This window comes from Somniosus microcephalus, unplaced genomic scaffold (genome assembly GCF_052327205.1).
Source record: "Somniosus microcephalus isolate GS21.2 unplaced genomic scaffold, FLI_Smic_1.0 unresolved_chr1, whole genome shotgun sequence".
Classification (NCBI taxonomy): Eukaryota; Metazoa; Chordata; class Chondrichthyes; order Squaliformes; family Somniosidae; genus Somniosus; species Somniosus microcephalus.
The window spans coordinates 121,339,934-121,363,216 of NW_028225179.1; the positions used below are offsets into that span (position 1 = coordinate 121,339,934).

The window sequence follows — 23,283 nt, forward strand, 5'->3', positions numbered from 1 at the left end:
TGGACTGCAGCAGTTCAAGAAGGCGGCTCACCACCACCTTCTCAAGGGCAATAAGGAATGGGCAATAAATGCTGGCCTTGCCAGTGACGCCCAGATCCCATAAGTGAATAAAGTCGAAAAATACGCAATTCCGAGCGGGTGTGATTTTCTTTGATTCCTCTGTTTTGATTTTCCATTGTTTACAGCGAACCTGATGTCAATTGTGATCCTGTCCCGGGGAAAGTGCGGCCTCTACAAAGGAATCACTCGTTACATGGCGGCGATGGCAATAGCAGATCTCATGGTCTGTCTCTTCAATGCAAGCGTGGCAAGCATCTTTCGTTATCATTTCCTGCAATCATTCTTGAGCTACACCATAGCGTGTCGTCTTAGTGCCTTTATACAAGTAGTTAGTAGCCAACTCTCTGTCTGGTCCACACTGTCGTTCACCTTTGACCGCTTCATAGCCATTTGTTGTCAGAAAGTAAAAGTAAAATTTTGCACCGAAATAATTGCCACTGTGGTTCTAACTGCGGTGTGTGTGCTCAGCTTTTTGATGCATATACCCGTTTATTTCCGTTATGAGCCCTACTATATTGTTGGGGATATAGAGTGGTGCTGTCGTACAGTAACGGGATATGTCTCTTTGCCGAGATGGATAGCTTACAAGTGGATTAGCACCTTAGCTTCCCCATTACTTCCATACCCTGCGATGTTACTGTTGAACTCTCTCACTGCCAGGCACATCTTAGTGGCCAGTAGAGCTCGCAGAGCCCTGAAGAGCCGCAACACTGGGGAGAGCAGCAGTGATCCCGAGATGAAGGACCGAAGAACATCCATCATTCTCCTCTTCACGATCTCGGGGAGCTTTATTGTGTTGACGGCGCCAGTTACTATAATACACCTTTCTGTCAGTGTGACGGAGACAGTTACATTCACTGGTTCAAACTCGCTTTATATGTCGATCAGAATCACCCTTCTGTTGAATTATTTGAGCTCCTGCACAAACACCTGCATTTATGCGTTGACCCAGAGGAGATTCCGGGACGAGGTGAAAAATATGGTGAAATACCCGTTTATTCACATTCTTAAATTATGCAAGTAATGAAAGTAACTGCACATAAAATAAACCCTATTTCCCGGTATCCAGCTTGTTGTTGCTTGATCAGTTTGGCTGAGGCAGGTTCTGCACGTTCTTTCTCATCCCACCACATCACCAGTTGTCCCACTTCCCTTATTTGCAAGGAGACGGTAGTTCTGCTGCTGTTGTGAAACACGCCACGGCGACTTCACAACCTTTCTCCATTCTTCATCTTGAGAGGAATACACAGCAGACAAGGATCCCCATTGGCCCTTGACATAATGTAGAAAATCCCTTACGGACCCGATGGCCGAAGCTTTCAGAAATACAATGGGAACTTGCCATGAGGTTCGTGTGTGAGGACATCAGGGACTCATTGTGAATACTGCTTCTGCATCCAGTCTGTAAGCAAACCAGTATGGTCTCTGTGTGTGTGAAGATATCGGAAACACGACGATAGGATATGTATTTCTCAAAAGTGTAAGGAACAAAAAGTGTTTTTTATTCTCACAAAGCTCCAGACCGTTGTCCTGACTGGAAATTGACAGACACAGGAAGTCACATCAATGAGTGCGCGCGACCATGTAGGAATTGAACCATGTTGTAAAATAATGGGAATCTGGACTATCTTTTAATTGAATTTATTCTTAGAATGTGGGCTGCGCTGAAAAGTGTTGGCTATCTTGTTGAGTTAAGGGTTAACAATCAAACCGCCTTGTATCTTAGAGCAAAAGACTTTCCACCATAAACAGGATTACGGTAGCATGGTGGTTATGTTACCAGACTAGTGAATCAAATGCCTGGAGTTATGACCTGGATTAGGTGTGTTCCAATCCCACCACAGAAGCTGGGGGATTTAAATTCAGTCAATTAATTAAATCTGGAATTAAAATATCAGCAATGGTGACCATGAGACTACCGGATTGTTGTAAAAAACTCAGCTGGTTCCCTGATATCCTTTAGGAAAGGTAAACTGCCATCCTGACCTGGAAATGACTTCCAGACTGACAGCAATGTGGTTGACACTTAACTAAACTTCACCACACAGACTGCAGCGGTTCAAGAAGGCAGCTCACCAGCACCTACTCAAGGCGATGTAGGGATGGGCAATTAATGCTGGCCTTGCCAGTGATGTCCACGTCCTGTGAATGAATTAAAAAAACAGCAGAATGCCTTTGCAAAGTAAGAAGTGACTTGGACAACATCGACTGTGAGTGATTAAAGTATAACTTTAGTGGCTTGTGAAATAACAATAGGCAATGTATTTATAAACTACAGTGTAGAAAGGATGTTTAGGAAGCTAAGCTGTTAAGAAAACGACTCCTCAATCGAACCCAGAGTATCTGGGTCAGGAAGTCTTGTTTGAGCGAAATGTCTTTGAAGTAAAAAATTAAGGCTGCTTATGTAAATAGACTATCTTCCATGGATTCGGGAACAGATACATCAGGAGGTCTTATCTGTGACATGTACCTTTGATGCAGGCAGAGTAAGGTGTATAGAGGAGCAGGGTGTTCAACAGCTAGTGGGAGATCTCTATAGAGAAACTGAAAAGCTACTCTCTGTATACAGTATAGACTGATCACCTATGCTGTATATGAATAAAGTCTGTTCTGTATGCGCCACCATCAAGTGTCTCGTGCTTACTCGAAGCGTGTTGTTGTAAAGCAGAGAAGGAAGGAGTTTGACAAGCAGTTGACCTAACAGCAAGTCCGGCCTTTATTGCCCATCCCTAGTTGCTCTGATCAGGTTGTGATTGACCTTCAACTTGAACCACCGGTAGCAGTTTAATACATCTGAGTGGCTTACATAAGAACATAAGAACATAAGAAATAGGAGCAGGAGTAGGCCAATCGGCTGATCTGATCCTAACCGCCAATCTACTATCACAGAACCATCTCCTGAATCTAACATAATTAGAAACACGAAATAGGAGCAGGATCAGGCTACACGGCCCCTGGGCCCGCTCCACTGCCCACAGGGCCATGTCCGATCCGAACCTAGACTCATGTCCAAATTCCTGCCCGCTCCCCATAACCCTTAATTCCCTTTACTTCTAGGAAACTGTCTATTTCTGTTTTAAATTTATGTAATGATGTAGCTTCTACAGCTTTTTGGGGCAGCATATTCCATGGACCTACCACCCTCTGAGTGAAGTAGTTCCTCCTCATCTCAGTTAAGAAAGAGCAGCCCCTTATTCTAAGACTGTGCCCCCTAGTTCTAGTTTCACCCATCATCGGGAACATCCTCCCCGCATCCACCCGATCCAACCCCTTCACAATCTTATATGTTTCAATAAGACCGCCTCTCATTCTTCTGAACTCCAATGAGTAGAGTCCCAATCTACTCAACCTCTCCTCATATGTCCATCCCCTCATCCCCGGGATTAACCGAGCGAACCTTCTTTGTACTGACTCGAGAGCAAGTATGTCTTTTCTAAAGTATGGACACCAAAACTGAATGCAGTATTCCAGGTGCGGTCTCACCAATACCTTGCACAACTGAAGCAATACCTCCCTATTTTTATATTCTATCCCCCTAGCAATGAAAACCAGCATTCCATTGGCCTTCTTAATCACTTGCTGCGCCTGCATACTAACCTTTTGAGTTTCGTGTACCAGGACCCCAGATCCCTTTGTGCTTCAGTACTTTCCAGTTTCTTGCCATTAAGATAATAACTTGCTCTACGATTTTTCCTGCCAATGTGCATAACCTCACACTTTCCAGTATTGTATTCCACCTGCCAAATCTCTGCCCACTTAATTAGCCTGTCGATGTCCCGTTGCAGGTTTTTTATGTCCTCCTCACTCACTACTTTCCCTCCCATCTTAGTATCTTCTGCAAACTTTGATATGTTACACTCGGTCCCCTCCTCCAAATCATTAATATAGATTGTAAAGAGTTGGGGACACAGCACTGACCCCTGTGGACCACCACTAGTTACTGATTGCCAGTCTGAGAATGAACCATTTATCCCAACTCTCTGCCTTCTGTTAGATAGCCAATCCTCTATCCAGGTCTAGGTCACTTCTGAAGGCAGGTAAAGAGTCAACCGCATTGCTGTGGGACGGAAGTCACTAATAGACTAATATAGAGGGCAGGTTTCCTTCCCTATAGGACACCAGCGAATCAATGTGGTTTTTACAATGGGCGAGCTTCGTGGTCACCTTTACTACTTTTTATTTCCAGATTCGTTCCATAAACAAAAGTTAAATTTTCAAATGGCCATGGTGCGATTTGAACGCAGAGGCTCTGAGAGTCCAGCAACATGGCCACTACACTAGCTGACCAATCCGTGAAGCTGAGCTTTGGTTGTAAAAGAGTCGTTCAAATTAGGAGGTCATGGTTTGATTTTTGGTGGTAGGAGTTCAGCAATTAGATATGAAGCTCAAGGATTGGTGGGGAGGGGTGGAAACATTGGTCGGGGTCCACTCTCCTGGTCAAATTCAAATGACCCCTCTTCGAAAGTTTCATTGGCTCTGCATATGATATCTTCATTCATAGGGACCAAAAGACATCTTCACCTTGTGTGTATAATATCATCACTCATCAAGACCGAAGGGAATATTTCCATTGTGTAGATAATGCATACACTCATAAGCACCAAAGGATATCTACCCGTTGTCTATTGGATATCTTCACTTTTAGGGAAAAGTGGAACTGTCTGCATTTTGTCAAGCACCCATGGGAGTATGAACACCCTGTGTTTTCGAAGAAAGATGAACAGTTGCGAAACGTTGTAAAGTTTAAGCTATTACAAAGCACTCTATCAGTAACATGTTTAGAAGCTGAGGAGGAGATTGAAACCGGGAAATGAAAAGATCAGAACGATATTAGCAGAGTGGGACTACTTGTGAGCCCAGGGAGCGGTATTGGGGCACAGCTTTCCACTATATTTATAACTAACTTGGATAAAGGAATTAGAGAGCTGTATATATAAGTTGGCTGATGAAACCAACTTAGGTGGCACAGTAAATAGCATAAATCAGTGCAGAAAATTCGAAACGGGCATTGATAGTTTAATTAAGTGGGTAAAACTGTGGCAGATGGTGTTGAAGGTAGGAAATTGTGAGGTCTTCCATTTTGGACCTAAATAAAGATAGGTCAAAGTATTTTATAAATGGCAAGAACCTCGGAACTGTGGAGCAGTAGAGAGGTTTAGGGTCCCCAGTAGAGAAATCAGTAAATGCTATTGGACAGGTACAAAAAGATTTTTGGATATTAAGGGAATCAAGGGTTATGGGGATAGTGCAGGAAAGTGTGTAAGAATTCGCAATAATTTACAGTTCTGAAGATTAATTTTTTTTTTGATTAAAGAATCCCTGGGCGTTGTGCTTTTAAATTTCCAGGGATAAAAATGGCTGTCACCACATGGCCGAAGACAAAGGACAATGCTTTGTTTACAAAGCAATTGAATGCTATTAGCATTTGTTTGTATATCGAGTGGATGCATCTAAACTGCAGAAGAGACTTTTGTATCTTGAATGGGATCCGTTTAAGAATTGAATGGGTTTTTTAATCACCCAGCATTGGACAATAGAGCAGTTGTATTTCCCTTTTGTTTCAGCCCAGGGAGCTCCGGAAGACACATTAACCCAGTCTAACCACTCTGAATTAGCCAATCACAGCTTTCTCTTGTGTATTGGACCCTTTGGGTGGGGAATTTTGCACACAGCCCTTGCAGGGCAGAATGGCAGGACCTCACCAGGTGTAAAGATAGCTGCTGAGAAGCTATCTCGCTCTTTACTTCGCTGGACCACAGGTGAGCAGGGTGTTCTGACTCCTCAATAAGGCCACCTTGCAGGAGTTTGGGGTGGTGATTTAAGGGAATTGCTAAGATTGTTTAAATAACATAGTAGCAATTGTATCCCTCGTTTTCGCCGTCTGCAACCCCCTGTTATATAGTTTTACTGTAATTACTGTGTTCGTGTGGTATAGATTATTCTTTTGATTGTCGTTTATTTAGGTAATAAAACTTATTTCTCTCATCCAAACCACTTGTCCCTTTTAATATCATTAATTATAAGTTCCTCCACTGAGAACTGAAGGAGGGGTAGCGATTCAAAACTGCAGTTTGTAAATTGGTTTAGAGTGCAGCAGCAAAAGGCTGCTGGCCAGGTAAATTAGCATAAACCAGTTAAAAGATGTCCCCCTTACAAATGGCGAGCCAGCCAGGAGTGGAGGCAGTTTTTGATTTAATAAGTGGTCTGGATCTGGAGAAAGTACCAGCTTTTGTGTGTCTCGTTTTCAGTATGTGGGTTGCCCTGCGAATTTTAGCGGCAGTGTATAAGCTGACGTATCAGGGTATAGGTGATTGGGTTAAGGAGGGTGAGAAGACGGTGCAGCAGGAGGTTGAAGAGGCCAAGAATCGGGAGTCCCAGCTTGAAAAATGCCAGGCGGAGGTAGAACGCCTCAGAGAGGTGTATGAGGCCAGAGCTAGTGGAATGAGGGTGCGGAAAAATGCACGCCTCACACTAGGGTTCACGAAATGCCAGGCATTTATAGAGCGCATTGTGCAGGAAGTAGCAGAGGCTAGGGACAATGAGATGAGGCTACAAGAGGAGAATGCACACCTCACCCAAGAAGCTAGTGAGGGAGTGAGCCATGCGAGAGACAAGACAGAGTTCCTAAGGTATCAAATCATAGAAGCAAAGAGGAGCGAGATGAGACTGTGGGAAGAGAATGCCCGCCTCACCTCAGAAGTAACAGAGCAGGAGGAGAAGGTTAGGGAGGAAAAGGCAGCTTATAAGCTGGCCTGTGCCCTAAGGTGTGTGGAAGCAGATCATGGCCCCTGTAGGGCAGAGATAGAAAGCCTTAACACAGCTTTAAATTCATCAAAGGGGATGATTTGTCTGATCAGCCCGAAGGCAGGTCAGCTGGACTTTACTGGTAGCCGAAGGAGAACCATCCCACAGGCAGCACCCAGAGCGGAGCTGGATTGGGAATTGGAGACCCCAAGACCGAAGCCCACAGCTCCGAGTCTTGAGGAGCTCTGGCAGCGAGGAGGGGTGGACAATGGGGTGGTAGGAGAACACCAGCAGGCCCCGCTAGGCAGGCGGGGACCAGGATCAGTATACCCCTCCAACAATGGAGGTACGGTCCGCCCATGAGGAGTGTGCCTGAGAATAGGAATCCCCAGCCCACAGCAAGTTTCCGTTCACAGGCAAGCACTGTGGCTTGTGTGGGGGGAGGAGCCAGTCATGTTCAGAGTAAGCTGTTTAAGCCAGGGAACAGGGAAGGAGAGTTCTGGGACCCCTGTAGAGCAGGTCCAGTAGCAGAAATCCGGGACAAGGGAGGCACACAGGGGATAGTTTTGGCCCCAGAAAAAAGGCAGGTCCAAAATTCCCCAGTTAAAGCCACCTGGGTGAGGGAGCATGAGTTTGCTGTCCATGCAAGTTCAAGTTCACCACCTGTAAAGACAGGCACTGTGGCCTGCTTAAAGGGACCAGCTTCTCAGCCAGCTTCCAGAGTGGTCCCCCCCATGATGTGGGACCCTGGGGGGGGCACGAATAGCAATCCCTCTTGCAGGAGACATAGGGAGGGAGCGAACACCAGGTTTTAAACATGGGGAGGAAAATTTCCAGCCATCAGCAGCGGGTGGTGAGAGTATACCTGCCCTCAGTACAGGACTGGGCAGGGAAGAGCAGAGAAACCCAGAGAGAGATTTGCACCGGCAGGCTGCCATGTCCATTATACAGTGCGGGCTATTTGGACATGGGGGAGAAGGTTCCCAGCCAGCTGGGGCTGTGACCCAAGCTCAGGGTCCGCCAGCCAAAGTTTCCCCCATAGAGACACTCCTCAGAAGGTCTCAGTGGGTGCCCCAGCCTAAGAAAGCATAGTCACCCACTTTACAGTGGAGTAGGGCGGACTCCCGAGCAACGGAGAAGCCAGAGAACAGAGGCCCCCACTCAACAGCGATAAGCTGCGAGGGACCAGAGACAGAAGGCAGTCCAGCTTTACTGCAGCCAGCAGCAATCTGCGACAGTGCCAGAGATTAGCCTGGCCATCTGGAGATGGGCGGCATTTGTATTATTGCTATGTGCATAGCGTGCTTTTAAGATGTATTTTAAGTTTTGTTGACATAACTAGGTTTAAGTTTAAGTTTAAAGAGTTTAAATTTACATGTGTGCCAAATGTTTGCATTTTGGTCCGAGGTCGAGGGACCCGACCACGTCTCCACGTAAGGCAGCAGGTCAGTGAGACCTGGCTGCGTGTCCTTTTTAGTTTTTGCAGTAGATTGGAAAATGAAGTAGCCCTGTTCGCCCAGCCCGAGCTGGGCACCGAATGAAGACATGGAGACAGAATGTTGGGGATCACCTCGCCACTGGACGAATCCAGGAGACCCCGCAGCGATCTTTGGGAAAAAACGGACAGTGTCCGGAGGAATTTGCCTACACCTCCTACGGGGCAGAGATGGCCCCAGCTGGGTGGGGCACGGCCCCCAGCCCAGCACTATCCTGATCGAAGTTCACTTGCAGGAGACCTCGCTGTTGAGGAGTCACGATGGGGAAGCGCGGGCGCCTTGTGATAGGGACGCGTTCCTCTGGGGTGTGTGGTGATGGCCCGGGAAAAATCGTATAGAGGAGGGGGAGACCCAAGAGTCACGTGGGTGCGTTCGGGGAAGGGAGGAACTCACCCGGGGGCCCACGGGCAAAGTTAGTGTAAGTGTGGCTGGGGAGCATGAGTGGGTGGCCGGATCTGGGATCCAAGCTTGTGTGGGGCCAGGGAGAGCCGCCACACAGGCACCCATCATCTTTCTGCAGCCAGTCGAGGGAAGACGGGAGGGGGAAAGACTGGGAGTCGAGATCCCATGCTCCCCGGTCTCGGTCTGTGCTAAGATATATTTTAAACATGAGGGGTACCCCGCCTGCACAAAGGGACAATGGAACGGCTCGGGGCTGGCGGAGCAGGCTGGTCTGTAAATCCATTCTGCCTGTTTTAATGTTTAAGGTGATTAAAGGGGGGTGGGAGGTACTTTTACTGCCCGAGTGGGAGAAGCAATACCCACTCGAATTTCGCGACCCATCATTGGCACATGATGGTCGGGGTTCATTTAAGCATGTTGTTTAATTACTTTTTGTATTTTGTGTTGCAGCTCCAAGTTGAGCATAGGCGTAGGATCCTCTCCGTGCTTGGGACCAGTTTGTGACAACTCCAAGCTGAGCAGAGGCGTAGGACCCTCTCCGTGCTTGGGATCATTTTGAGTACATTGTGTAACTAAGATTGCAATATTTTGTAATAAATTATGATGTAAAAAAGTGATTGTAAATTTGGTTTACACTGTATAATTTTACAAGCGTGTAGGGGTATGATACACATTATTGAAAATGGAAGTATCTGTAAGATGCCTACCATACCATGGTATTTTTTTCTTGAATTTAAGGGGAATAGATGGGACGGGGATCAGTGGCAGATAGCTATTAGGTAAATACTGGGGATGGTTGTTTGTGAGGTGTCAGGAATCATTAATTCTCATTTCTTCAAGAGGATACTACAAGCAAGCTGAAAGGATCCAAGGGCGGACTGTAAGAATTTGCAATAATTTACAGTTCTGAAGATTAAATTTTTTTTTGATTAAAGAATCCCTGGGCGTTGTGCTTTTAAATTTCCAGGGATAAAAATGGCTGTCACCACATGGCCGAAGACAAAGGACAATGCTTTGTTTACAAAGCAATTGAATGCTATTAGGATTTGTTTGTATATCGAGTGGATACATCTAAACTGCAGAAGAGACTTTTGTATCTTGAATGGGATCCGATAAGAATTGAATGGGTTTTTATATCACCCAGCACTGGACAATAGAGCAGTTGTATTTCCCTTTTGTTTCATCCCAGGGAGCTCTGGAAGACACATTAACCCAGTCTAACCACTCTGAGTTAGCCAATCACAGCTTTCTCTTGTGTATTGGACCCTTTGGGCGGGGAATTTTGCACACAGCCCTTGCAAGGCAGAACGGCAGGACCTCACCAGGTATAAAGATAGCTGCTGAGAAGCTATCTCGCTCTTTACTTCGCTGGACCACAGGTGAGCAGGGTGTTCTGATTCCTCGGCAAGGCAACCTAGCAGGAGTTTGGGGTGGTTATTTAAGGGAATTGCTAAGATTGTTTAAATAACATTGTAGCCATTGTATCTCTCGTTTTCACCGTCTGCAACCCCCTGTTATATAGTTTTACTGTAATTACTGTGTTCGTGTGGTATAGATTATTCTTTTGATTGTAGTTTATTTAGGTAATAAAACTTGTTTCTCTCATCCAAACCACTTGTCCGTTTTAATATCATTAATTATAAGTTCCTCCACTCAGAACTGAAGGAGGGGTAGCGATTCGAAACCACTGTTTGTAAATTGGTTTAGAGTGCAGCAGCAAAAGGCTGCTGGCCAGGCAAATTACCATAAACCAGTTAAAAGATGCCCCCCTTACAAGTGGAGATGAGGAAGAAAATCAGCCATGATCTTATTGAATGGCGGAGCAGGCTCGAAGGGCTAAATGGCCTATTCCTGCTCCTTTTTCTTATGTTCTTAAAAACTAATTAAAAAGCCCAATGGAATGTCGATCTTTATCCCAAGAGGGCTGGAACACAAAGTGGCAATGTTAGGTTACACCTGTAGAAACATAGAAACATAGATACATAGAAGATAGGAGCAGGAGTCGGCCATTCGGCCCCTCGAGCCTGCTCCACCATTAAATGCGATCATGGCTGATCATCCAAATTCAGTACCCGGTCCCTGCTTTCTCCCCATACCCCTTGATCCCTTTAGCCTTAAGAAATATATCCAACTCCTTCTTGAATATATTTAATGCATTGGCCTCCATTGCCTTCTGTGGTAGAGAATTCCACAGGTTTACCACTCTCTCGGTGAAGAAATTCCTCCTCATATCTGTCCTAAATGGCCTACGCCTTATCCTTAGACTGTGACCCCTGGTTCTGGACTCCCTGACCATTGGGCACATCCTTCCTGCATCTATTCTATCCAGTCCTGTCAGAATTTTATAAGTTTCAATGAGATCACCTCTCATTCTTCTAAGCTCCAGCGAGTAAAAGCCCAATCGACCCAATCTCTCCTCGTATGTCATTCCTGCCATCCCAGGTATCAGCCTCGTGAATGTTTGCTGAACTCCTTCCACGGCAAGTATATCCTTCTTCAGATAAGGCGACTAAAACTTCACATAATACTCAAGATGTGGTCTCACCAAGGCCCTGTATATCTGCAGCAAGACATCTTTGTTCCTGTACTCAAACCCTCTCGCTATGAAGGCCAACATGCCATTTGCCTTCTGAACCACCCGCTGCACCTGCATGCTTCCCTTCAGCGACTGGTGCACATGGACACCCAGGTCTAGTTGCACTTCCCCTTCTCCCAATCTATTGCCATTCAGATAATAATCTGCCCTCCTTTTGTTTGCCACCAAAGTGGATAGCCTCACATTAATCCACGTTATATTGCATCTACCATGCTTTTACCCAATCACCCAACCTGTCCAAATCATCCTAGAGTTTCTCAGCATCCTCCTCACAGCACACATGCCCACCCAGCTTTATGTCATCTGCAAATTTGGAGATATTACATCTAGTTCCCTTGTCTAGATCATGAATATATATTGTGAATAGCTGGGGTCCAAGGACTGATCCCTGCGGGACCACACTAGTCACTGCCTGCCACTCGGAAAAAGACGCATTTATTCGAACTCTTTGCTTTCTGTCTGCCAACCAGTGCTCTATCCAAGTCAATACCTTGCCCCCAATCACATGTGCCTTAAATTTACACGCTAATCTCTTATGTGGGACGTTATTGAAAGCCTTCTGAAAAAACAAATACACCACATCCACTGGTTCTCCCTTATCTATTTTACCAGTTACTTGCTCAAAAAAATTCCACTAGAGAGCGCTGGTTTGACACTGCCTGGTGTATTGCGCTCATTTCTGGTCCCACACCCCACGAAGGATATATTGGCCTTGGAGGGGGTACAGCGAAAATTAACCAGAATAATGAGGGAAAACGGGGAACTACAGGCTTGTAGTTGGGAAAATGCTGGAATCTATTATAAAGGATGCAATAACTGGGCACTTAGAAACTAATAGTAAGATTGGGCAGAGTCAACATGGATTTATGAATGGGAAATCCTGTTTGCCAAACCTATTGGAGTTCTATGAAGATGTAACTAGTGGAATAGACAAAGGGGCACCGGTAAATGTGGTGTATCTGGATTTTCAGAAGGCCTTCAATAAGGTTCCAAACAAAAGGTTGGTGAACAAAATTAGGGCACATGCAATTGAGGGTCATATACTAGCATGGATTGAGAATTGGTTACCAGACAGAAAACAAAGAGCAGGGATAAATGGGACATTTTCAGGATGGCAGGCTGTATTAAATGGGGTACAACAAGGATTGGTGCTTGGGCCCCAGCTATTCACAATCTATATCAATGATTTGGATGAGGGGACTAAAGGTAAAATTTCCAAATTTGCTGATGACAGAAAGCTAGGTGGCAGTGTCAATTGCGAAGAGGATGTGAAGAGGCTTCAAAGGAATCTCGACATGCTCAGTGACTGGGCGAGAACATGGCAGATGGAAAATAATGAGGTTAAATGTGAAGTTATCCACTTTGGTAGAAAAACAGAAAGGCAGAGTGTTTCCTAAATGGTGAACGATTGGGAAATGCAAATGCTCAAATGGACCTGGGTGTCCTTGTACATGAGTCACTGAAAGTGAATGTGCCGATGCAGCAAACCATTAGGAAGGCAAGTGGTATGCTGGCCTTCATTACAGAGGATTTGAGTCAAGTCTAAAGAGTACAGGTGAGACCGCACCTGGAGTATGGTGTGCAATTTTGGTCTCCTAACCTAAGGAAGGATATACTTGCCATGGAGAGAGTGCAACAAAGGTTCACGAGATTGATTCCTGGGATGGCGGGACTGTCGTATGAGAAGAGATTGAACAAACTAGGGCTGTGTTCTCTTGAATGCAGAAAAATGAGAGGGTATCTCATTGAAGCAGATACAATTATTACAGGGCTTGATAGTGTGGATGCTGGGAGAATGTGTCCCTTGGCTGTGGAGATGAGAACGAGGGGCCACGGCCTCAGTATAAAGGGTAGGCCATTCAGGACTGAGATGAGAAGACATTTCTTCACACAGAGGGTGGTGAATCTTTAGAACTCTCTACCCCAGAGTGCTGTGGATACTCAGTCATTGCCTATATTCAAAACAGAAGTCGATGGATTTCTGAATAGTAAGGGCATCAAGGGATATGGCGATTGGGGGAGTGAATAGAGTTGAGGTGGATGACAAACCATGACCTACTCCTGCTCCTATATCTTATGTTCTTACGTTCTAACACAAGACAAACTTCAAACTGGAACTGGACAAAAAACAAGAGCTGAAAATGGAATGGCTGCAGTTTAACCCCTGCTCCTCCAGTTCCTCCAGAGAAATTGAAATAAATCCACGAGGAATGAATCAGAAACATACCGACACTGAGAATGAACAAGGCAGAGTAAAAAAAGCAAAGGCAAAGCAGAAATAGTTAAACACGGAAAGTATTCTCCAATCCCCCCTCTCCCCATTCAGTCAATTGCAGAAACCTCTTATGATGCAGTGAGCTATTTACTTCGCGTGTAGCTAATTAATGTCACCTCTCGAGCACAATTTTCTAGTATTTTCAGAATGCTGAATACTGCATTATTATTCTCAAATTTCCGGTCCGTATTTAATCTGGTCATTGACCAAAAAAGATGCACTGGTTAGTTTGATGTAGCTCTCCTCCTGTTTGTTGTTTTGAATCCCATTGTAGGCATGGGATCAGTGCAGTTTGTTTGATTTACTTTGCACGTCAACTTACATTTATATTGCATTTTTAAAGTAGTAAAACCTCCCAAGGTGCTTCAGAGTAGTGACCGTCAAAGAAAATTTGACACCGAACCACATAAGGAGACATTAGGACACGTTTTGAAAAGCTTTTTAAAGAAGTCAGTTTCAACGAGCATCTTAAAGGAAGAGAGAGAGAGATTTGGAGAGGCGGAGAGGTTTAGAAACATAGAGACATAGAAAAATAGGAGCAAGAGTAGACCATTCGGCCCTTCGAGCCTGCTCTGCCATTCAATATGATCATGGCTGATCCTCTATCTCAATACCATATTCCGGCTTTCTCCCCATACCCCTTGATGCCTTTTGTGTCTAGAAATCTATCTATCTCCTTCTTAAATCTATTCAGTGCTTGGCCTCCACAGCCTTCTGGGGTAGAGAATTCCATAGGTTCACCACCCTCTGTGTGAAGAAAGTTCTCCTCATCTCAGCCCTAAATGTCCTACCCCGTATCCTGAGACCGTGACCCCTCGTTCTAGACCCCCTGCCAGGAGAAAAATCCTCCCTGCATCCAGTCTGCCTAGACCCATCAGAATTTTATACGTTTCAATGAGATCCCCTCTCATTCTTCTAAACTCTAGTCAATACTGGCCTAGTAGACCCAATATTTCGTCATACGACAGACCTGCCATCCCAGGAAACTGTCTGCTGAACCTTCGCTGCACTCCCTCTATGGCAAGTATAATCATTCTTAGGTAAGGATACCAAAACTGCACACAGTACTACAGGTGTGGTCCCATCAAGGCCCTGTATAACTGTAGTAAGACATCCTTGCTCCTGTACTCAAATTCTCTTGCAATGAAGGCCAACATATCATTTGCCTTCCTAATTGCTTGCTGCACCTGCATGTTAGCTTTCAGTGACTGGTGTACAACGACATCCAGGTCCCTCTCTAAATCTACATTTTCCAATCTATCACCATTTAAATAATCCTCTGCCTTTCTGTTTTTCTACCAAAGTCGATAACTTCACATTTATCCACGTTATACCGCATCTGCCATGTATTTGCCCACTCACTCAACTTGTCTAAATTGCATTGAAGCCTCTTTGCATCCTCCTCACAACTCACAATCCCACCTAGTTTCATGCTGTCAGCAATCTTGGAAATATTACATTTGGTTCCCGCATCCAAATCATTGATATATATTGTGAATAGCTGGGGCCCAAGAACTGATCCCTGCGATATCCCACTAGTCACCACCTGCCACCCCGAAAAAGACCCATTTTTTCATACTCTCTGTTAAGGGAGGGTATTCCAGATCTTCGGGCCCAGACAGATGAAGTCACTGCTGCCAATGAAGGGGCGCTGGAAATCAGGGATGCACAAGGGGCCTGAACTGGAGGGGGAAAGAGTTCTCGAGGGGTTATCGAGCTGGAGGACGTTACAGAGGTAGGGAGAGGCGAGGCCATAGAGGGATTTGAAAACAAGGAAGTGAATTTTAGAAGCGAATCATTGCCAGACCTGGAGCCAATTTATATAATCGTTCACAAGTGTGATGGGTGAACGGGACTAAGTGCGGGACATGATGCAGGCTGCAGAGCTTTGGATGAGCTCAATTTATGCAGGGTACAAGATGGGAGTCCAGCAAGGAGAGCATTGGAATGGTCCTGCCTGGAAGTTAAAAAAATGCCTGGATGAGGGTTTCAACAGCAGATGAGCTGAGGCAGGGGTGGAACGGGTGATGTTACCGAGGTGGAAGTAGGCGGTCTTGGTGATGGACGGGATATGGGTGTCAGAAGTTGTGCTCAGGCTCAAATATGACACCAAGAGTGGTTCAGCCTCAGACAGATGCTAGTGAGAGAGATGGAGTCAATGTCTGGGGAACAGAGATTGTGGCGGGGACTGAAGACAATGACCTCAGTGTTCCCGTTATTTAATTGGAGGAAATTTTTGCTCATCCAGTCCCGGATGTCGGAATGCAGCGTGACAGATCAGAGGCAGTGGAGAGATCTAGAGAGGTGGTGGTGAGGCAGAACTGGTTGTCATTGGCAGGCATTTGGAACCAGAGGATTTTTTCAGATGATGTCGCTGAGGGGCAGCATGTACCTGAGAAATAGGAGGGGCCAATGATATTGGTGGACTCAAAGCTAATGCTGCAGGCGTGGGAAGAGTCATAGAATTATAAAAATTTAAAGCTCAGACGGAGGCCATTTCGGCCCATCTTGAGTTGGGAGGTGACAACACTTTCAAGGATTTTGGAGAGGAAAGGAGATCAGAGATGGTGCAGTAGTTTGTAAGGACAGAGGGGTCAAATGTTTTTTTTCGAGGCTGGGGATGATGCTGGCAGATTTGTGGGAAAAGGAGCCAGTACCTGAGGAGAGAGAGCCGTTAACAATATCCGCTAACATGGCAGCCAGGAAGGGAAGTTGGGTGGTCAGCAGTTTGTTGGTAATAGGATCGAGGGAGCAGGAGTTGGGTCTCATAGATAAGATGAACTCGGAGCGGGCATGAGGCAAGATAGGGAGAAACTGGAGAGAGCTGCGAGTTCAGGGCTAGGCAGGGCGGAGCCTTGGGGGAAGTTTGGCTTGGTGGGCCAGGGGAAGCGAGGGAAGCGACAGAGGCAGCTGAACAAATGGTCTCAATCTTCATCACAAAGAAGTCCATGAGTTCCATGCTCTTGTTATTGGAGGTGAGGCTGCAGGGATCGGGGGAGAGCTGTTTAATAAGATGCTTTACAGTGGAGAAGGGAAGACAGGTGTAAAACTGGACTCCTGTATGATCCTGGAATAGTGAGCAGTTTTGTCGGAGGAGAGCAGAAGCCAATACCTCTCCGACCCAACCAGTTATGGCGTTGAATCGCGAAACAAGTGGCCCACCATATAAGTTCAAATCTAAGAGGGAGATTAATGGGTGTAATGGCATCTCCGGCATCACTGGTGAAGGTGAGAGTGTAATAGAGCAGATTATTAGTCTTTAGGTACAGACCATTAAAAAAAAATATTGATCAAATAACCATTCAGGTACGACGGTGGCCAATGCTCGTTCAATGGTCGACCATGCTCCGCTGGTCTCTTCTTCTTAGGCAGTCCCGCGGAACCAGGATGACTTGCTTCCACACTAAAAATGTTTTCTCAGGTGACTGATGACTGATGAGTCCAGTGCGGGACCGACAGTCTCTGTCACAGGTGGGGCAGGCGATGGTTGAAGGGGCGGGTGGCTGGGGTGCTTGAGTTATGGCTCCTTTATGGCTCTTGCACATGAATGAAAGATGTAGCCGGGTGATTGAAGACCCATTTTGTTTTAATTCCCCTCCCAACTTCGATATTGTCGCTCATAAAGTCAATGCGATTTGCTCTATCACTCTCAGATTATCTTTTGGTTACCATGTACAATTTAAGTCTGTCGTGCTAACGGACGGGGTCATATTTTATTCTCCTTTCTCCTTTATTTCACATTTTAATTTTATAACTGAAGCGGTGGAGCCTTTGGAGAATGAATCAAAGCACCGTGTCACCAAGAAGCGGCAGCGTATAACAGATTGAGAGACTGGGTGTGGGATTCGTTAGCACCGGTGCCCAGTGCCGCCCCAGATTTTGTTATGCTTGAATCAAGTAATCGTTGAGTGCAATTTAACCATTGATATGGAAAAAATATATGTTGTAATGTGTTTGTTCGAAGGCCCATAGCTAACGCGAGCCCTTATGTAAGAGCACCGTGTCCCCGGGGGGATTGGCTCGTGTATAAAACAGCAACCGTTTCGATTCAGTGTCTTTGTGGCCAACCCCTGAAATTGGCTTCCACGATTCTCTGGTTCATGCAGGAAATGGGACGCTCCGCCGTTCTCAACGAATCAGTGATTTGCTATCCCATTCTTGCAATTGTTGGTGTTCCCGGTATGTATATATTAAGTGGACCGTCATTTGAATGTATTGCTGATTTCTCCATGTGCGGTTTATCTCCGTGTCTTCGTTCCTTGCTTTGCCAATTAATGGTCGCAATTTATTGAATAAAAATCTCTCACTTTTCCTCATTTGCTTTAAAATGACAACGTTGGTGCTAATCGAGTGCTCCCTGAAAGCGAGTTTTCTCATTTGTGAGACGCCTTGCAATCTGCTGCCTGGACTAAGAGTGATGATCAGATCTAAGACGCCTGGGCCCAACATGCGAAACTTTAACCTGTCTTTTTTCTCTTACAGATGTGGACATGCATGTCGTGCCTCTCTCCCAAGATTTTGTTTCCCCTGACTCACTAAACTTTTCTCACGCTGTGAATTGACTTTGTGGGCAACTTTAACATAACCCGGCCTTGGGGAAACGGACGGGAGCGGGTGCAACGCTGGTCTGACTCCCCGACGGATTGTACTCTTCATTGAAGTCAATGGGCTACAACACCTACTCTCCAATCGATCCTTAGGTTAAAATTACACATTCTGTGTCTGATGTTGAAATCAAAGAAGCGGCTTAGGGTCTATTTTAATCAACGGTGTTCTCTACCTTAACACAATGAAAAGGCTTCTGATCAGTAATGGGTCTCCCTAAAGATCATTAAACAAATCTTGAAGCTGTCACTCAAATCATGTGTGACAAATGAGCGGGCCAATTTCCAGCAACTTTTAAGCTGCACTCATGGTTTTTTCTCTCGACTGAGGCCAGTTAAATGAGCAGAGAGCAGCGAGTGAACTTGGTTCTGACGAAGGGTCATCGACCTGAAACCTTAACTCTGTTTCTCTCTGCACAGGTGCTGCTTGATCTGCTGAGCATTTCCAGCATTTTCTGTTTTTATTTTTGGTTCTTGTTGACTCAGAAACGCACCCAGGGAGACCCAGGGAGGGATCGGTTTCAGTAACATGCCTTCGGTCTCACGATTCGACACAATCCAGGACAAAGCAGCCCGTTTGATTGGCACTCCATCCACCACCTTAATCATTCACTCCGTCCTCCAGCAGCGCACCGTGGCTGCAGTGTGTACCATCTACAAGATGCACTGCAGCAACTCGCCAAGGCTTCTTCGACAGCTCCTCCCAAACCCGCGACCTCTTCCACCTAGAAAGACAAGGGCAGCAGGCATATGGGAACACTACCACTGACAAATTCCCTTCCAAGTCACACGCCATTTAAAGAATCAAGGAGTATGGGGAGAGAGCGGGAATATGGTATTGCGATAGAGGATCAGCCATGATTATATTGAATGGCGGAGCAGGCTCGAGGGGCCGAATGGCCGACTCCTGCTCCTATTTTTCTCCGTTTCTTTCTGTGTTTCTATGTTTCTACCATCCTGTCTTAGAAGTATATCGCCAATCCTTCATTGTCGCTGGGTCAAAATCCTAGAACGCCCTACCTAACAGCACTGTGGGAGTACCTTCACCACATGGACTGCAGCAGTTCAAGAAGGCGGCTCACCACCACCTCCTCAAGAGCAATAAGGAATGGACAATAAATGCCGGCCTTGCCAGTGACGCCCACATCCCATAAGTGAATAAATTCGAAAAATACGCAATTCCGAGCGGGTGCGATTTTTCTTTAATTCCTCTGTTTTGTTTTTCCATTGTTTACAGCGAACCTGATGTCAATTGTGATCCTGTCCCGGGGAAAGTGCGGCCTCTCCAAAGGAATCACTCGTTACATGGCGGCTATGGCAATAGCAGATCTCATGGTCTGTCTCTTCAATGTAAGCATGGAAAGCATCTTTTGGTATCATTTCCCGCATTCATTATTGAGCTACACCATAGCGTGTCATCTTAGTGCCTTTATAAAAGTAGTTAGTAGCCAACTCTCTGTCTGGTCCACACTGTCGTTCACCTTTGACCGCTTCATAGCCATTTCTTGTCAGAAAGTTAAAGTAAAATTTTGCACTGGAAGAATTGCCACTGTGGTTCTAACTGTGGTGTGTTTGCTCAGCTTTTTGATAAACATTCCAGTTTATTTCCGTTATGAGCCCTACTATATTGTTGGGGATATAGAGTGGGGCTGTCGTACAGTAACGGGATATGTCTCTTCACTGAGATGGATAGCTTACAAGTGGATGAGTACTTTAGCATCCCCATTACTTCCATACCCTGCGATGTTGCTGTTGAACTCTCTCACTGCCAGGCACATCTTAGTGGCCAGTAGAGCTTGCAGAGCCCTGAAGAGCCACAACACTGTGGAGCGCAGCAGTGATCCCGAGCTGAAGGAACGGGAACATCCATCATTCTGCTCTTCACTATCTCAGGGAGTTTTATTGTGTTGACGGCGCCAGTTACTATAATACACTTTTTTGTCAGTGTCACGGAGACAATTACATTCAGTGGTTCAGGCTCGCTTTATTTGGCGTTCAGAATCACCCTTCTGTTGAATTATTTGAGCTCCTGCACAAACACCTGCATTTATACGTTGACCCAGAGGAGATTCCGGGAGGAGGTGAAAAATATGGTGAAATACCCGTTTATTCTCATTCTTAAACTATGCAAGTAATGAAAGTAACTGCAGATAAAATAAACCCTCTTTCCCGGTATCCAGCTTGTTGTTGCTTGATCAGTTTGGCTGAGGCAGGTTCCGCACGTTCTTTCTCATCCCACCACATCACCAGTTGTCCCACTTCCCTTATTTGCAAGGGGACGGTAGTTCTGCTGCTGTTGTGAAACACGCCACGGCGATTTCACAATCTTTCTCCATTCTTCATTTTGACAAGGATCCCCATTGGCCCTTGACATAAAGTAGAAAATCCCTTACGGACCCTATGGCCGAAGCTTTCAGAGATACAATGAGAACTTGCCATCAGGTTCGTGGGTGAGGACATCAGGGAGTCATTGGGAATATTGCTTCTGCATCCAGTCTGTCAGGAAATCAGTGTGGTCTGTGTGTGTGTGAAGATATCGGAAACACAACGATATTATTTGTATTTCTCAAAAGTGTAAGGAACAAAAAGTGTTTTTTATTCTCACAAAGCTCCAGGCCGTTGTCCTGACTGGAAATTGACAGACACAGGAAGTCACATCAATGGGTGCGCGCGACCATGTAGGAATTGAACCATGTTGTAAAATAATGGGAATCTTGACTATCTTTCAATTGAATTTATTCTTAGAATGTGGGCTTCGCTGAAAAGTGTTGGCTATCTTGGTGAGTTAAGGGTTAACAATCGAACCGTCTTGTATCTTAGAGCAGAAGTCTTTCCACCATAAACAGGATTACGGTAGCATGGTGGTTATGTTAATGTCTGGAGTAATGACCTGGATGAGGTGTGTTCCAATCCCACCACAGAAGCAGGGGGATTTAAATTCAGTCAATTAATTAAATCTGGCATTAAAAGTAAGTATCAGTAATGGTGACCATGAGACTGCCGGATTGTTATAAAAAAAACATCTGCTTCACTGATATCCTTTAGGAAAGGTAAACTGCCATCCTGACCTGTATGTGACTTCCAGACTGACAGCAATGTGGTTGACATTTAACTACACTTCACCACACAGACTGCAGAGGTTCAAGAATGCAGCTCACCACCACCTTGTCAAGGGCTTTTAGGGATGGGCAATTAATGTTGGCCTTGCCAGAGATGCCCACGCCCTGTGAATGAATGAAAAAAACAGCAGAATGCCTTAGCAAAGTAATAAGTGACTTGGACAACATCGGCCATGAGTGATTAAACTTTAGTGGCTTGTGAAATAACAATAGGCAATGTATTTATTAACTATAGTGTAGAAAGGATGTTTAGGAAGCTAAGCTGTTAAGAAAACGACTCCTCAATCGAATCCAGAGTATGTGGGTCAGGAAGTCTTGTTTGAGCGAAATATCTTTGAAGTAAACAATTAAGGCTGTTTATGTAAATAGACGATCTTCCACGGATTCGGGAATAGATACATCAGGAGGTCTTATCTGTGACATGTACCTTTGATGTAGGCACAGTAGGTGTATAAAGGAGCAGGGTGTTCAACAGTTAGTGGGAGATCTCTATAGAGAAACTGCAAAGCTACTCTGTGTATACAGTATAGACTGATCACCTCTGCTGTATATGAATAAAGTCTGTTCTGTATGCGCCACCATCAATTGTGTCGTGCTTACTCGAAGCCTGTTGTTGTAAACCAGAGAAGGAAGGAGTTTGACCAGCAGTTGACCTAACAGCAAGTCCGGCCTTTATTGTCCATCCCTAGTTGGTCTGATCAGGTTGTGATTGACCTTCAACTTGAACCGCCGGTACCGGTTTAATACAACTGAGTGGCTTGCTAGGTCACTTCAGAAGGCAGGTAAAGAGTCAACAGCATTGCTGTGGGACGGAAGTCACGAATAGGCCAGTATAGAGGGCAGGTTTCCTTCCCTAAAAGACATCAGCGAATCGATTTGGTTTTTACAATGGGCGAGCTTCGTGGTCACCTTTACTGTTTTTCATTTCCAGATTCGTTTCATAAACAAAAGTAAAATTCTGAAACGGCCATGGTGCGATTTGAATTCACAGCCTTTGTATTACTAGTCCAGTAACATAGCCACTACAGCACCGCGACCATGGCATTATTACAATAGTGTCCAACCGGCCCATTCCCTGAATCTGTGCTTTGTTTGTAAAAGAACCGTTCAAAATAGGAGGTCATGCTTTGAGTTTTGGTGGTAGGAGTTCAACAATTAGATTCAAAGTTCAAGGATTGGTGGGGAGGGGGAGGTGGAAATATTGGGCGGGGTCCGCTCTCCTGGTCAAATTGAAATGATCCCTCTTCGAAAGTGACCTTGTCTGGAGGCCGTGTCCAGCTCAATTTGAATTAACCGTCGGGTACATCGCATGTCGAGAAGCATTGTGCTCCCTCAGAGACAATGCAATTAGCGGCAAATTTCCTTCCTTATTTACCTGTGAAATTGCTTACATTTTTCAGACATACATATCATATCGTGGCGTTCCTGATATCCTAGCACATTGGGCACAACATTATTCCTGATCAGTTACTCATATGGACGTGGGGAATTTTCCCATTGTGTGTATAATATTGTCACTCAAGAGGGCTAAACAGAATCTTTTTTTAATTCATTCATGGCATGTAGCATCGCTGGCAAGGCCAGCATTTATTGCCCATCCCTAGTTACACTTGAGAAAGGCTGCCTTCTTGAACCGCTGCAGTCCGTGTGGTGAAGCTACTGCCACAGTGCTGCTGGGAAGGGAGTTCCAGGCTTCTAACCTGGCGACGATGAAGGGCGGGGCGGAGTCCACTCTCCTGGTCAAATTGAAATGACCCCTCTTCAAAAGTGTCCTTGTCTGTGCATATTTTGGCCCAGAAATTAGGTTCGGGGGCTTGCCGCGCGTGCAAGCCCCCGATGTGCACTTACCCGGTGCGCCGATAGCTGAAGCCTGGGCTGGCTTGGAATTCCTGTCACTGGCCCGGTTCAGCTGTCGGCGCGATGTGCTTGCCTGATCCAGCGGCGTAGTTAGTTCGATGTGCCGACTGGGATCAGGTGAGCACTGGGC

The 23,283-nt window shown here is 45.6% G+C and overlaps 1 protein-coding gene across 1 annotated transcript; it reads left to right on the forward strand.

The window, feature by feature from the left end:
- Window positions 1-206: 206 nt before the first annotated feature.
- On the forward strand, window positions 207-1,084 carry LOC147095772 (uncharacterized). Its single transcript, XM_085974005.1, has one exon. It carries the CDS (start codon window positions 254-256, stop codon window positions 1,082-1,084), a length of 831 nt encoding a protein of 276 aa, XP_085830131.1. The 5' UTR covers window positions 207-253.
- The last annotated feature ends 22,199 nt before the right edge of the window (window positions 1,085-23,283 follow it).